We start from the raw sequence: 15,048 nt of genomic DNA on the forward strand, positions 1-15,048 counted from the left end.
TTTTTCTGCTGCATGAAGCTTTCTGTTTGGCTTCGGTGAGACGTGACACACTCTGCAGCAGGAGCACAGGGGTGATGGCTGGGGAGCCCGAGGGCCCCCGGGGGCCTTCCTGCCAGGGGAGGGGTGCTAGTGGCCTGGGACCAGTCCCTGGGACCACAGTGGATTGGGAGCTTTCGAGCTGCCTGAGAGACGCCAAGGCTTCCTGCGGCCAAGGTAAAACCATTTAAACAGGTCAAAAATGAAGCTTCAGAGCTCCCATTGTGGCTCAATGATCCCGACCAGTGTCCATGAGGACATGGGTTTGATCCCTGGCCTTGCTCAGTGGGTTAAGGATCCGGCGTTGCCGTGAGCTGTGGTGTAGGGGGCAGACGAGGCTTGGATTTGGCGTGGTATAGGCTGGAAGCTGCAGCTCTGATTCGACCCCTAGCCTGGGAACTTCCATATGCCTCAGGTAGGGCCCTAAAAACACCAAACAAAACAAAAACGAAGCTTCACTTTGGCACACGGAGTATGTGGTAACAAAAATCTGAATTTTGTCGCCACGAGTTGAGATTCATGCCTGAAGCAGGCCACACTTCCACCACCAGCCTGCCATCCATTCCAACAGGTCTGGTCATCACTACCCAGTTTCTCTGCCTGCTGCCCTAATTCTCTGGTCTTTCTGCTGGTTACTCATTCGGGCTCATCTGTGACTAGCACTCCCTGCTGGTTCATACCCGTCAGCACAGGGCTGTGGGCTTTCCTGTGAGGCCCCTCGCCTCCCAACCCCTCTGCTCAGCTCAGGGTTGGTGACACCACCCCGTCACTCTGAGGCCTCATCCCAGGCTCCCACAGACTGACTGGCCCCCTCTACTCCAACCATGAGGACCAGGCCTCAGGTATGGTCACACGAGGGCAAACGCCAAAGGTGCAACCCTGGGGGCAGCCGGTCAGCAATGACCATGCCTAGTCTAAACCTCAACGGCCATCCCCTCTGTCTATGGGGGGCCCTTTGCGGTTCCCCTTTGCAAATGGCATCAGGCCTGATGTTTGGCAGAGGGCACTGATCGCCCAGGACTCCTCAAGGCTGCTGGCTGGCCTGCCGTCCTTCTGCATCTCTGCGTGCCCCTCCCCCACTGAGCCCACCTCCCCTCACGTCTCAGCCCCAAGCTTCCTTCTCGTGAATGACATCACCTTACACGTCATCACTGATCATCTCTGTCATCACTACACAGGGGTAGCGGCTGAGGGTCAGCAGCTCAACAGCTTGGCCCCATCACTCAATGGTGAGCACCAAGCCTGGACTTGAAAACGGGCTGTAGGGAGCCAGTGTCGCCCTCCTAACCACTCTGGGTACTGCATCCTGAAGGGTAGGAGGCCACACGGCAAGGTCCCTCACTGTTTTCCTGGGACAGGAGGGGTGGTGCCCCCTTTGAACCGAGCTCTGCACATCTGGGCCACTGTTATGCTTCCAGTTACATCCCAAGCTTCAGAAAGTCAGGGACTGAACTGCATCCTTTCCTCACATACTACCAGGCGAAGTAACGACCCACGGGGCTCCTGCTTCTGATGCGAACATTCCCTACTACAAGGCGCTCATCCCAACATGATGTCTGCATCCCTGATTCAAAGCCTCTGGGTACTGTTCTCAGAGGCCACCCAGCAGGGAACAAAGTGGCTTAGAGGGATTTCCAAGGATGGAGTAGGGGAGGGGCGACTCCCACGCAGCCTGGACTACTGTGAGCATGAGCCACATCTCATCTGCCTGCCCTGCTTCTGACCTGCTGAGAGTGCCTGTAACCTCTGCCAAGACCACAGTCCTGCGGTGCCCAAAAGAAATCCCTCCCCAGCCTGCATGATGGCGCAGGCCAGGGCCCAGGAGGTCCTTTCTGTCCCCGTCCCCATCGCTACTGTGACAAAAGAGCACACACTGAATGGGCTCAAAGCAGCCTGGGCTGATGCAGCAGGAAGCAGGGGCTTCCTCGCCTGCTTGCCAGGAACACAGAAGGGACCTGCTGGATTATCATGGGAAATTCTGACCAGTCCTGGGGAACCATCCTGATGGAGAATTGGTTGGCGAGTTCACACTGGGTGGCATCATGTTTCAGGACCCATCTCAGTGTTTATTGGGTGATCCTCTCATCTCTGAAAGGCTGACACAAATGTAAGGCTCGAGACACCAAGGATGCCAGGAGGGACAGAAGCCCAAATTACAACACCCCCTCGGCTCTGAGCCAACATCCTGGCCCAGGGTGGTCTCCAAACCGCTCTGTGTCTGTCTGCCTGGTTGAATGGACAGAAAAGGTATAAGAACAGCCCCAAGGACGTTATTCTCCTCGAGCTGAGAGTAAGCTGCCAACGCCATGGCCCATCACTGCCCCACTTCGTATGCATTGCCACACACGAGGACATCCTCCTCCACAACACAACCCACTATCAAGGCCAGGACAGTAACACTGTCACACCATCACCACCGCACTCGGCCCCCATCAAGTTCTGTCAGTCAAGGCTGAGTTTTTCATCTCTAAAATAAGGAACTTAGTATCACCAGCATTTCCTCTAACATTCCAGCTGCCCATCTCTGCAACTGGGTCCTCCTATCAAATGCCCACCCAGTAAACCCCGACACTCAGGGTGGTAGAGTAAAAGAACCCAAGTTCAAATTCAAGTCCCGTCACTGTGGCTCCATCAACCCCATGTGGATATGCCTCTAGGAACCTGGGAATTTCAGCCACAGAAGTCACCCTTCTCCAACCAAAAGCACTCCCCCAAACGGTGAGCAAGAATGTCCCCACAGCAGCCATGCTCTGCTCCCAGGTCGGGCTTGGAGCCGCAGGGGTGGGGTCATCGCTGGCAGGTGTCCCCCTGGCCTCAGGTATGGTCACATGAGAGCAAACGCCAAAGGTGCAACCCTGGGGGCAGCCGGCCAGCAATGACTGAGTGCACCTTGGAATAAGCCCTCCTCAGGTGTTGACCAGACCATTAGAAATGGAACTGAGGCTTCCTGGGCTGCCCGAGTCAGCCCTAGGTTAGCAGGGTGAAAACAAGGCAACTTTGGGGCTTTGGTGGGTCCCGGGGCTACGGTCACCAAGTGGTCACAGAAACCATTCTCAGGACAATACATCCCTGGGAGACGCTTTCCCATCTCTAGAGATTTAGCACAAGGCTTGAAAACATCTGCCCCACGTGACTTTATGAGTCACTCTGCATAAAACACCAGGGTCAGACCTTTACCCAGGAACACTCCAAGCCCTTCAAAGTATGGCCTGGGCTCTATCTGTGGAAAAGTTCTCTCTGACGCTTCCTAATCCTGCAGTGACTACGAGAGGAGAGCTATGGTATCAATGGGCTGCCTTAATGAAAAGAAGAGCTCGTGTTGTTTTATTTCATTACAAATTATTAAAGGAAAAGGAAAAAGAATGTGCATCCTTTCCCAACAGAGAGATCTTTTGGGGGAAAGGCATTGCTTTCTTGAAGTCACTCTAACAAACTACTCCATGTGATTAAGCTAAATTTGTGACCAGCCTCAACAGAGCGCTGCCTAGTCTCGGTTACCTGTGACCTGAGATGTCAACCCAGGTTTAGAACACAGGGACTTTGCTGAGGAGTCTGGTGCTATTTTATTTCCAGCCAGGTATTTGCCAGGGAAATTTTTGTTTGTTTGTTTGTTTGTTTTTCTGTTTGTTTTTTAGGGCTGTACCCTCAGCATATGGAAGTTCCCAGCCTAGGGATCTAATCAGAGCTGTAGCCACCGGCCTACACCACAGCCACAGCAACATGGGGTCCAAGCTGCCTCTGCAACCTACACCACAGCTTACTGCAATGCCGGATCCTTAACCCACTGAGCGAGGCCAGGGATTGAACCAGCGTTCTCATGGATACTAGTTGGGTTCGTTTCTGCTGTGCCACAATGGGAACTCCCTTGCCAGGGAACTCTTAACCATGGATTTAGAAATTAGGTGTGTTTCTATAAATGACAAATGTGGATGGTGTCAGGAGTAGCTACTAGACAGTCAACACATGTGGTGTAATTTTTAATTTTTTTTTTTTTTTTTTTGCTTTTTAGGGCCACCCCACCAGCCTACACCACAACCACAGCAACACCAGATCTGAGCTGCATATGCAACCTACACCACTGCTCATAGCAATGCTGGATCCTTAACCCACTGAGCGAGGCCAGGGATTGCACCTGTGTCCTCATGGATGCTTGTCAGATTCATTTCCGTTGAGCCACGATGGGAATTCCTTTGATGTTGTGTTCACTCCTCCTGATACACAGCAGAGAGAATTTCTGTTGGCTGATCATCAATCTAAATCACACTGTAATTCCAACAACATACAGGTCACAACCTTTTGAATAGGAAGCCCCGGATGTTTTAGCTCCAACTTTTCTGCGGCAGAGACCAGCGGGAGGCGGGAGAGGCTGCGGAAGTGGTTTACACCTCCCTTCTTGACAGAGATGCCATAGCCAGGCTGTGGAGAAGTCAGTCACTCCCCGTGGTGATTTCCTGTGGGGCTGCTCCCTTCTCCTCAACACGGCTCAAGAGGGCAATGGAACACTCATGCCAAGATAGCAAGGTCTCCCTTTGGCCAACTACTAAGCAGGGCTTTGAGTGAGCACAGTAAACACATCGAAGCAAAAATGGGCAACAAAGGGGGAACTTTTTCCCTGCAATGGGAATACTGACCCCTGAGAGCCTTTAGCTCATGAATGTCAACTGCCTCTAATAGATACGGCTTTCAGCACATAGCTTTATTTGTATTGTTAAAATAAATAATGCTTGGAGTTCCCGTAGTGGCGCAGCGGTTAACGAATCCGACTAGGAAACATGAGGTTTCAGGTTTGGTCCCTGGCCTTGCTCAGTGGGTTAAGGATCCGGCGTTGCCGTGAGCTGTGGTGTAGGTTGCAGAAGCGGCTCGGATCCCGAGTTACTGTGGCTGTGGTGTAGGACGGCAGCTACAGCTCAATTCTACCCCTAGCCTGGGAACCTCCATATGCCGTGGGAGTGGCCCTAGAAAAGGCAAAGGACAAAAAATAAAAATTAAAAAAAATATATAAAATAAAATAAATAATGCTTGGTTCAAACGTTTGCAAGGCGGTGTGTGCCTGGGGGAGAGGAAGCCAAAGAGGAGTGGCCCTTTTACAGAAAGGAGCCCAATCCTTGGCACAGCTCTGGAGGGCAAAGGAGAGCCGAGGGGAGAAAGTTAAAGAAAAGCAAACTTGGGTTCTATTTAAGGAAGAGCTTTCTAGCAATCTGTGTTCTCCAAAAATGGAATTGGCTGACTCTACACAAGGAGACGTGTTCCAGCAGAGCTGGGTGGCCATCTGTTGGGGCGGGGGTGGGGGGGAGCTGCCTGGCACCCAGCACGCGCATGCACTGGCTGAGCCAGGCCCCCTGAGTTCTAGAGTCCAGGGTATGCGGACACATGGGACCGACCACAGCTCATGAAAACCTGAGCCCTAGAGAGAGGGGTGCTTCATCACTCAGCTGTCTTTTTGCTCTAAAAACCAAAGGAAAAAGTGACAAGCTGTTCAAAGGAATCTGGAGATAACGCGAGTGCCTGCTTTGTCTTATGTTACTTCCTAGCATTCTGCTCAGTTTCTGGGCATTTCCTTCTTCTTTTCTTTTTTTTTCAGCCACGCCTGTGGCATGCAGACGGTCCCAAGCCAGGAACTGAAAAGGGACTGAAGACATGCCACAGCAGTGACCGGAGCCACTGTAGTGACAATGCAAATCCTTTACCTGCTAGGCCACCAGGGAATTCCCTGAGTATTTCGTTCTTTACTAGAATCCTGAGAATAGGTTTTTTTAAAAAACAGTAAGAATATAAGTCAACAATGTTTAGCATCTCCAAAAGCAGGTACTTCAGTGAATGAGAGGCTGAAATTGGAAAAAATAAATAAAATTACGTTCAGGGCACTCAAAGTATTTACCTATTCATGCTTCTTTCTTTCTTTCTTTTCTTTTTCTTTCTTTTTTTTTTTTTTTTTGTCTTTTTAGGGCTGAACCTGTGGCATATGGAGGTTCCCAGGCTAGGGGTCGAATCAGAGCTACAGCTGCCAGTCACAGCCACAGCCACAGCCACTCAGGATCCAAGCCATATCTGTGACCCACACCACAGCTCATGGCAATGCCAGATCTTTAAACCACTGAGCAAGGCCAGGGATTGAACCCATGTCCTCATGGATGCTAGTTGGGTTCATTAACAACTGAGCCACGACGAGAACTCCTGCCTGCATTTCCTTATCATAGTTAATGAAGAGTTATAAACACTGGACAACAATATTCTTCTCAAGTGACATGATCATCAAAAAAAAAAAGGATAAAAAAAATAAAAGGGTGTCAGATTTGTGAAAAATAATCAGCTTGCTCATGAAAAACAGAATTTCTCCATCAGGCAGAATCTACAGTAGTCAGTGTGAATCACACACAGGTCTATGTCTCATTTCTCCCTTCAAATTGTGGAAATAACCTAACATGTAACATAGAATTACTACCCAATGGATAAAGGCTCTAAATGGTTTCGATGAGAGCAGTGGATGCGTTCAGATTGCAGAAAAATGAAAGGTGGGTAGGTTGCAACTCTTGTCACATGCAGAGTTTAACATTTTCTTTCTGGTTTTCCTACCTGTTCCCCTCCCGCAAATGAAACAAATTCTCTTGTTAGAAATGAAAAGGAACTCTATCTAGTCACTTGTGATGGAGCATGACGGAGGATAATGTGAGAAAAAGAACATATATATGTATGTGTGACTGGGTCACTTTGCTGTACAGCAGAAAATTGACAGAACAGTGTAAATCAGCTATAACGGAAAAAATAAAAATCATTAAAAAAAAATCATTATGAGATTACTGCCAAGTAGTCAAGAATAAAGTATCAGCTTAAGTCATTTTGTCCCAGTGAACTTAATTGTGATGGACTTCTCCATCTGCCATAGCAAGATCTGCTTTCTTATTATTTAATACTCAATTTATTCAGCCTAAAGACTGGTTAGACACAATTTCTTATTATCAACTTAGATGCAATAACTAATTATTTATTCAATTATTTTTTTTTAATTAAGGCACCTCTGTTATACCAACAACTGTGCCAAGATTGAGGACATGGCCATTAATAAAAATTAGGGGAAATCACACCAAAAAACCCAAAGAAATGAAAAGGAAAACCTCAAGGAAATGTCATGTGGGTGATAACACTCATGTTTTCAACCTCAAACTCTTCTGTGATAAGCAGTGGTCTCAGGTGGCAGGGCCTACGCTCTCACCCACACTCTGGGTGCAGAACTACTGTGCAGAAGTCTGATACCCACACCGAGGCAATACTGGACACCATCAATTTCAGGGGACGCAGGTGGCCTTTCCCACGGCTGGACACCAGGGAGGGGAAACAGGATCGCAGGAAGAAAGCCGGGCAGATAGAGAGCCCCCATGAGTCACCCTGGTCAGCTGGCATCACACCGCCACTCCTGTCCCCACTTAGCTGGCACTGCCCAGGGCTGCAGTGTGAAATGCCACCAATTTAAAAGAGGGGAAAAGTTCACCCGGTTCAAAGCGCTTTTCGCTGTCTGCTTCTCTATGCACAAAAGCCACAGGTGCAGGATTCTGTGAGATGGAAAAGCTCTGGTGGAATGACACAGGTGGAGCTGTGGACATCCCCAGGGGATGGCAATTCCATCCCGGGACCCTCCAGAAAGTGGATGCCAGGAGACAGAAACGAGCAGGGGCCCCAGACACAGAAGGGTCCGCTCACATGGAACTCCAGATTCTAGAATCTCCAACAAACAACACAGTGGATTTCTCCGCTGGATCTCTCCCCATTTCCAGAATTTCAGAAAAAGACATGAAGAAAGATGTTAATACGTAAAACATCCTTTTTTTTTTTTTTTTTCCCTCTCCAACACCAACTAAAACGATGACCCCTCCTCCCTGCATCCTGAGAAAGGACACTCACCCAGTGTGTCCTTGAGGTTCCTCACGAGGGAGCCCTTCTTGAGACTGTTCTTCCGCTCCACGTAGTTGGAAGGCACATAGCCCGTCCTGTTGGCCGCGTTCCGCACCCGCCACCATGTCTTGGAGTCGTCCAGCAGCCACAGGCGCTCGTTCTTCTTGATGTCTAGCTCCTGGTCCTGCTGGGCCGTGTAGTCCCACTTGGCTATCACGATGACTTCTTCTGTCATCTTTCATGGAGTCCTTCTGTCAGCAAAACAGGCGAGAGGCTCATTAGAGACCCAGCCAAAAGCTTCATCCTTTGTCCCCACTTGGAAGATGATGCCCTGACAGCTTTTAGTAAAAACTCGGCCACTGAGTGTTGCCTGGGTCTCCAAATAACCTTCAGCGACCTTCCTTCAACACATGGGAATACTTGGTTTAGAAACGGCAGCCTCGTGAAACAAATCTTAAGTTTGCACACTAGGAATTCTGCACGCTCTGCAGAATTCAAGCGGCAACCAAAAAAACCTTCCAAGAGTTCTAGACAACCATACGACAAGGAAACCTGCTTACAGGATGAAGGAATACCAGATCCTTCTGGCTGATCTCTTGATGCCTACTATCTAAGGATATGCTTAATTTTATGGACATATTTAATGGACATGACACACCCAAACTACAATGTGGTATCTTGGATTGCATCCTGAAATATAAACACTGGTAAAATCCAGATAAGTCTAGCCAACAGTGCCACTGACTAATTTTACCCCTGACTGTTTTGACGAAGGTCCCTAAACACCTAAGATGTTAGCACTAAGGAAAACTGAGTCCGGGATACCTGGGAAGGCTATCTTTGTACCTTCTTCCTTAAGTAAAAAAGCATTCCTGGAACCTGAAACACAGACATTTATTGTAGCTTCACCTGCAAGTGCCAAAATTTGGAAGCCATCAAGATGTCCTTTGGTAGATGAATGGAGAAACAAACTGTGGTACATCCAGAAAATGGACTATTATTCAGTGATTGAAAAGAAATGAACTGTCAAGCCACAAAAAGACATGGAAGAACTTCCAGTGCTTATGGTCAAGTGAGAGAAGCCAATCTGAAAAGGCACAGACTGTATGACTGGCACAAAGACTCTGCTATTAGACCAAATGGTAGTCAGGCTCTTCTGATTTCTCTTCCCAAACGAGTTCGGTACTTGAGTCTGTCTTTGCAGTGCCCACTTTTAGCAAGAATCCTGCTAAGCTAGTTCAGCCAGATGCCTCCACCCTTGCCCAAGTGGTGTCTGATCATCCTGGGCTGCTTTCAGGAGGGATCCTGTGAGGTCCATGTAGCCAGAACCCCCCTTAGCTCTGCTGGTTCCTCGTAGTGGTTGTGCATGCACCTGCTGCCCAGCTATAAAGTCTCACTTTCCCCTCCTGTATGTGGAGTGGAGCCCAATCTCTCCCCCCACTGCGAAAACCCCTTGTTGTACTCCCCCTAGTAAAGTCTGCTGGACTGGTCTTTAATGAGTGTCATTTTTTCCTTAATAATTCCAAAGATGTGACATTCTGGAAATGGCAAAACTACGGAGATGTTACAAAGACCGGTGGTGGCCGGGAAAGGGGAGAGAGCAATGATGAGATGGAGTGCAGGCATTTTTAGAGCAGCGAAACGAAACAACTCCAAAGGATACTATAAGAGTGAGTATGTGTCACGACATACTTGTCAAGACCCATAAAACGTGGAATACTGGGAATAAAAGTATTGCAAAATCATTCCAAAATTCAATTATCTTTAAAACAAAAAACAGAGTATAGAGCATACTTAGTTAACTACGGAATTATCTATTATTAATAAATGGCTCAGGCATATCTGAATAACTAAAATGAGTACAGTTATAAGCTAGTTTCAGCAACTCCCTACTTCTCAGGTAGAAGCTGGACCAGTATTTTTTAGGCAGAAAAATTCAACATTCTGTCTTTTAAATGACTGGAAGTTTACTCAAAATGAGGAAGAAATGAATAATGGAAAGACTCCTGACTCCAGCCCTCTCCTTTTCTGACAGAGAGGCGCTCTCATTATTTACAGGATGACTTCAGGATGACAGCGGGGACCAGCGCACTGACTCCGTGAAGCATGAATCCCCATTTTTAAATAACATGACACTTCCCACCTGATGCTAAAGACACTTATAAATAATGCATGTTCTCCTCTTTCATGAATTAACCTCCAAATTTAGAGATAGGAAACCTTTTGGGAAGGAGATGTTTAATAAACCTTATGCAGAACATAAACAATATCCAAGAAGAGAGTGTTTATACAAAGCTCATTTCCAAACTGTAGGCAATAATGTTACCCGCTTTCAGCAAATCTCAAGTCCACACCATATTCTATACTGACCTTACTGTCAGGTCAGATTTCTGAAAGTCAGGAAGGTCCTTTCTCTGTTTTCAATACAAAGGGAGGGGCTGGGAAGTCATAGCAATGGGGCTCACACAAGAGTTTGTCTGAATGCCACACTGTTTCTTCTCTTTTCTTTTTGTCTTTTGTCTTTTTAGGGCTGCACCTGCAGCACCAGGCTAGGGGTCAAATCAGAGCTGCAGCTGCCAGCCTGCACCATAGCCACAGCAATGCAGGATCCCAGTTGTGTCTGCAACCTACACCACAGCTCATGGCAACGCCAGATCCTTAACCCACTGAGCGAGTCCAGGGATCAAACCCGAGTCCTCATGGATGCTAGTCAGGTTTGTTAACCACTGAGCCACGACGGGAAATCCCCACTTTTTATTTTTAATTTTTTTGTCTTTTTTGCCTTTTCTTGAGCCGTTCCCCCGGCATATGGAGGTTCCCAGGCTAGGGGTCTAATCCGAGCTATAGCCCCGGCCTACGCCACAGCCACACAATGTGGTATCGGAGTCACATCTTTGACCCACACCGCACCTCACGGCAACGTCGGATCCTTAATCCACTTAATTAGGCAATTTTTAAAACAGTTTTTTAACAAGAACAGCCCACCCCTAAGACAAATCAAAGCAATTTATAAACTTTCTGAACATCATATGAGAGCCTAGAAACTGCAGTGCCAAGCTGTACCCTCGATCAATCATAGTGGACCCTCCAGGAGTGCGGCATGAGCATCCAAGAGTCTCATGGGCCCCTAGTGATGGTGACAGACCCCCTCACAGGTGCTCTTCCTGGGTCCAGGGCACAGACATAGGAAGGTGACTGCTCAGTCTTGGGGAGGACACTCGGGTGCACAAGGGGCAATCATTCTGTCTCCAAACACCTGCCTTGCGGGGAGGTGGAGCTTTCGGGAGATAGAGGATCAGAGATTCAGTGACTCGCTCAACAACAGAGCCAGGAGCCCAGCACTGTGCTCACAGGCCCACTTCTGGGGGCGGGCAGGGGGTGAGAACTGATGTGGGGTCTATCCTTGGACAGGCTTATTCCATCCAGCATCTGTGATTCTGGGACAAAAGAAATTTAAGTTTCCAAGCAACTAAAACATGACTGGCTGTTCCCTGCCCAAAGCGACAGGCTTCATATCTGTTGTAGCTGACTTATGACAGCTTCCCAACAATAAAAAAGCTTCAGGAGGCCATCCAATCAACAACAACCTCACCCAGTGATCAGTCCCCAGGTCAACAGTCACCTCACCCAGTGATCACAGTTCCCAAGGTCACAACCACCTCACCCAGTGATGGTTGCGGACAAGACGCTCTCCCGCATGCTGCAGGAGGCCAGCCAGTGGCAATCCTCACTCCACTCAAGTACACCAATCACCACCTTACCCACTTCGGCGCTTTGGCGTGTTGGCCAATCAACAGCAGCCCCATGGGCGTAACCAGGCGAAGGCAGTCTAAGGTCAACCAAGCCTGAGAACTTCGACCTCAGAAACTCAACCCCCAGGGGCCCTGTGGCGCGCACTGCTCCTGTGAGGAGCTGCCCATGGGGCTGAGTGGGCCGCACAGCATCCTGAGTGAAGGGTCCTTTCCAGCCGCCCATGGACCAGGGGAGCAGAGCCTCGTGGACAGGGACAAGGGCAGATGGCTACACAACCTAGTGGGTGCCGGCTGAGGGTCAGACAGGGCACTGCTAGGGGATGGGGGTGGGGGAGGCTGGCCTGGGGCCCAGAGATGGACAGGATGGAGCAGGGACCAGGGGCTAAGCAAGAGGATGAGCAGTAGGTGACTCCAGACAGCCCCTTAGAATAAAACTCCACATGCTGCTTCTCCTGCTCCCATGACAATCAGTGCGCAGGTGCAGTAGGGCCGGCCCCCTGCCAAGACCTCATTCCTCCTCCCCTGGGTCACCAGACACCATCCTGGAGGGAGTCGTGGGTGGGTGAGAGGCCAGTGCCACCTGAGGCCTGGGAACCTGTCCCAGGAGCCCAGCAGAAGCAGTTTCATTCATGGAAGAATTTTTTTTTCTTTTTGTCTTTTTAGGGCCGCACCTGTGGCATAGGGAGGTTCCCAGACTAGGCATCAAATCGGAGCTGTAGTCACAGGCCTAAGCTACAGCCAGAGCAATGCAGGATCCGAGCTGCATCTGTGACCTACAACATAGCTCATGGCAATGCCGGATCCCCGACCCACTGATCAAGGGCAGGGATTGAACCTGCGTCCTCATGGATACCAGTCAGATTTGCTTCCCTGAGCCACAATGGGAACTCCCACGGAAGAGCAATTTGCTGTGGGTGTAGGACCGATTACAATAGGAACAGCCTGGAGCTGAATCAGGTTTATTCCACAATTAAGGAAATCATACAGAGGGACTTACTCCTAACATGGAAAAACCGTAAAAGAAGTTCTGAAAAAGTACATTCTACCTGACTACTGAGGTTTTAAGTCAGAAATGGGATTATTATCAATAGATAAGGTAGAATCATAGAGGTCAGATCCAAAGCATAATGCGTGTTTATCCCTCCAGCTTGGGCAGTTCAAGAAAATCTAATTTTTGCCTTCATTAACTAAGCTAGTTATCACCCAGCTATGCCAACAGAAAGAAAAGCCACAAATTTGATATTTTATACCAGCTCATGTCTAATGCCTTGTGACCTGTCTAGAATAGAGCTTAGCAAGAACATGTTATACTGAACAAAAGAAATTCTCAGGAGTTCCCATTGTGGCTCAGTGGTTAATGAATCCAACTAGCATCCATGAGGACATGGGTTCGATCCCTGGCCTCATTCAGTGGGTTAAGGATCTGGCATTGCTGTGAGCTGTGGTGTAGGTTGCAGACGTGGTTCGGATCCCACAGTGCTGTGGCTGTGGTGACTACAGCTCCGATTCGACCCCTAGCCTGGGAACTTCCATATGCTGCAGGTATAGCCCTAAAAAGCAAAAAATAAGATAAATAAATAAAAGAAATTGTCAGAAAACTTAAGGTGCCAAACTGCTTTTTCAAGTCTCAGGTAGAAGATTAAAAAAAAAAAAAAACACAAAAAACCCACCCTACTAGAATAGCTATTAAAACTTTCTTGGCCCAGCAGTTTTCACCAACTCCTAAAATAATCACAATCCTAATCTGGGACTCTCTTTCTAAAAAGGATCCTGTTAACTGCATCTTGCTGGTCTATTACTGTGTTACATACTCTTGTGGTAGCCAAAAACCTCCCACCCCCCACCCCCTAATTGCTCACAGATACTTCCAAAGAGGTCGCAGGGATCAAGATGAACCATTTGATCGTAACTGCAAACAGAAAACCTGAGTCGAGAGTCTGGAATGCTACGCTTAGTGGAGCCCTTTGTGCATCCACCCTGCAGCTTATTCCGTAAAATGGGAAGCAATACTCGCCTTGCCTCACGAGGCATTCTGGATGCTCAGGCCGACAGCATGGTGTTTCAGAGGGTGAGGGTTCATGTCATCCAGGTGTGGCCGTGAAGCTCAGCCCGGATGCCCTTCTCTCATGTGGGGTAGGAAGAGCGCCTCACCTGGGTCCTTGTGTGAAAAGATCTGAGCATCCTGTCCACCCGGAGACGAAGAACAGGGCCCACGGTCAGAACGAACGCCCTCTGTGTGCTGCGGAAACCTGGTGACTGGAAAGTGGACCCATTCTGGTGACCCCTTCCTTCCACCAGTCAGGATCTCCTAAGCTGCAGACACTCTTCTGGGGCACCAGGGTTCCCTAGAGACTGAGCCATCCCAGCTTCTGCTTTCTTGTGACTTAGGCCCTAGGCGCAGGGGCACCTCCCAGGAGACTCCTCTCTTCACCTCCCCATCTAAGTGTCACTGTCTGGGGTCCCTTCCCCAGAGGTCATTTGTATATGACCTACAGTTTTCCTTCCCTAAGGGCACCTGCATTACCTGTTCACCTGGTCACCAGTGGGAGGCCCTGTGCTGCACTGATAGTGGCTGCTGAGGCTTCAGCCACCAGTTTAATGGGAAGCGCAATGAGACAAACTGATAACTCGGAGGGTAATATACACCCGACTCAGTTGGTCATCTTTCTAGGGACTGACCAATCCAGCCAACCTCAGAGATGACCAGGGTCATGCAGCTTTAAGAAACTGCCAGTCTCTGAGTTCCTATTGTGGCTCAGTGGAAACGAATCTGACTAACATCTATGAGGACACAGGTTCGATCCCTGGTCTCACTCGGTGGTTTGAAGATCCAAATCCGGCATTGCCATGAGCTGTGGTGTAGGTTGTAGACGTGACTCGGATCCTGAGTTGCTGTGGCTGTGCCATAGGCTGGTGGCTACAGCTCCAATTGGACCCCTAGCCTGGGAACCTCCCTATGCCGCAGGTGCGGACCCAAAAGACAAAAAGTCAAAAAAAAAAAAAAAAAAAAAGAAACTGCCAGTCCCACTGAGTAATGTAAACCTTACGTGGATGGGATATGATTTATTCAATTCAATTCAAACAGACAGACAGACAAAATAGGTATAACATTTTACCTCTGGGAATTTCAGAAAAAACACCTGTGTGTACACGAGAATATAGAAATATAGCAAAATATTTATCTATGAGCAAATAACTGATTTTATAAAGTAGCCAGGTAGGAAAAGAAAATGACTATATGAAAAGAAATCCTTACCTTGATTTTCAACATACAATCTAAATTACTCCAATAATACAATCTATTTTGATATAGGTTCAAGGAGTTTTGTCATATCTCATGCCTTCAATGCAGTCAACCAATGATTATGGAAAC

The 15,048-nt window shown here is 48.5% G+C and overlaps 1 protein-coding gene across 3 annotated transcripts in view; it reads right to left on the reverse strand.

Annotated features, from left to right (window-relative positions):
• The window catches only part of NCK2 (NCK adaptor protein 2), a 91,830-nt gene that overhangs the window by 36,709 nt on the left and 40,073 nt on the right, over nucleotides 1-15,048 (reverse strand). For 2 of the 3 annotated variants that reach the window (XM_047781313.1, XM_047781311.1), the window contains one exon: nucleotides 7,933-8,174. In XM_047781313.1, coding sequence (XP_047637269.1) covers nucleotides 7,933-8,158 — 226 coding nt within the window. In that variant the 5' untranslated portion in view covers nucleotides 8,159-8,174. The remainder of the gene's footprint in view (nucleotides 1-7,932; nucleotides 8,175-15,048) is intronic. The other variant, XM_047781312.1, reaches the window with a different exon arrangement.

The sequence above is a fragment of the Phacochoerus africanus genome, chromosome 5 (assembly GCF_016906955.1).
Source record: "Phacochoerus africanus isolate WHEZ1 chromosome 5, ROS_Pafr_v1, whole genome shotgun sequence".
Taxonomy (NCBI): Eukaryota; Metazoa; Chordata; class Mammalia; order Artiodactyla; family Suidae; genus Phacochoerus; species Phacochoerus africanus.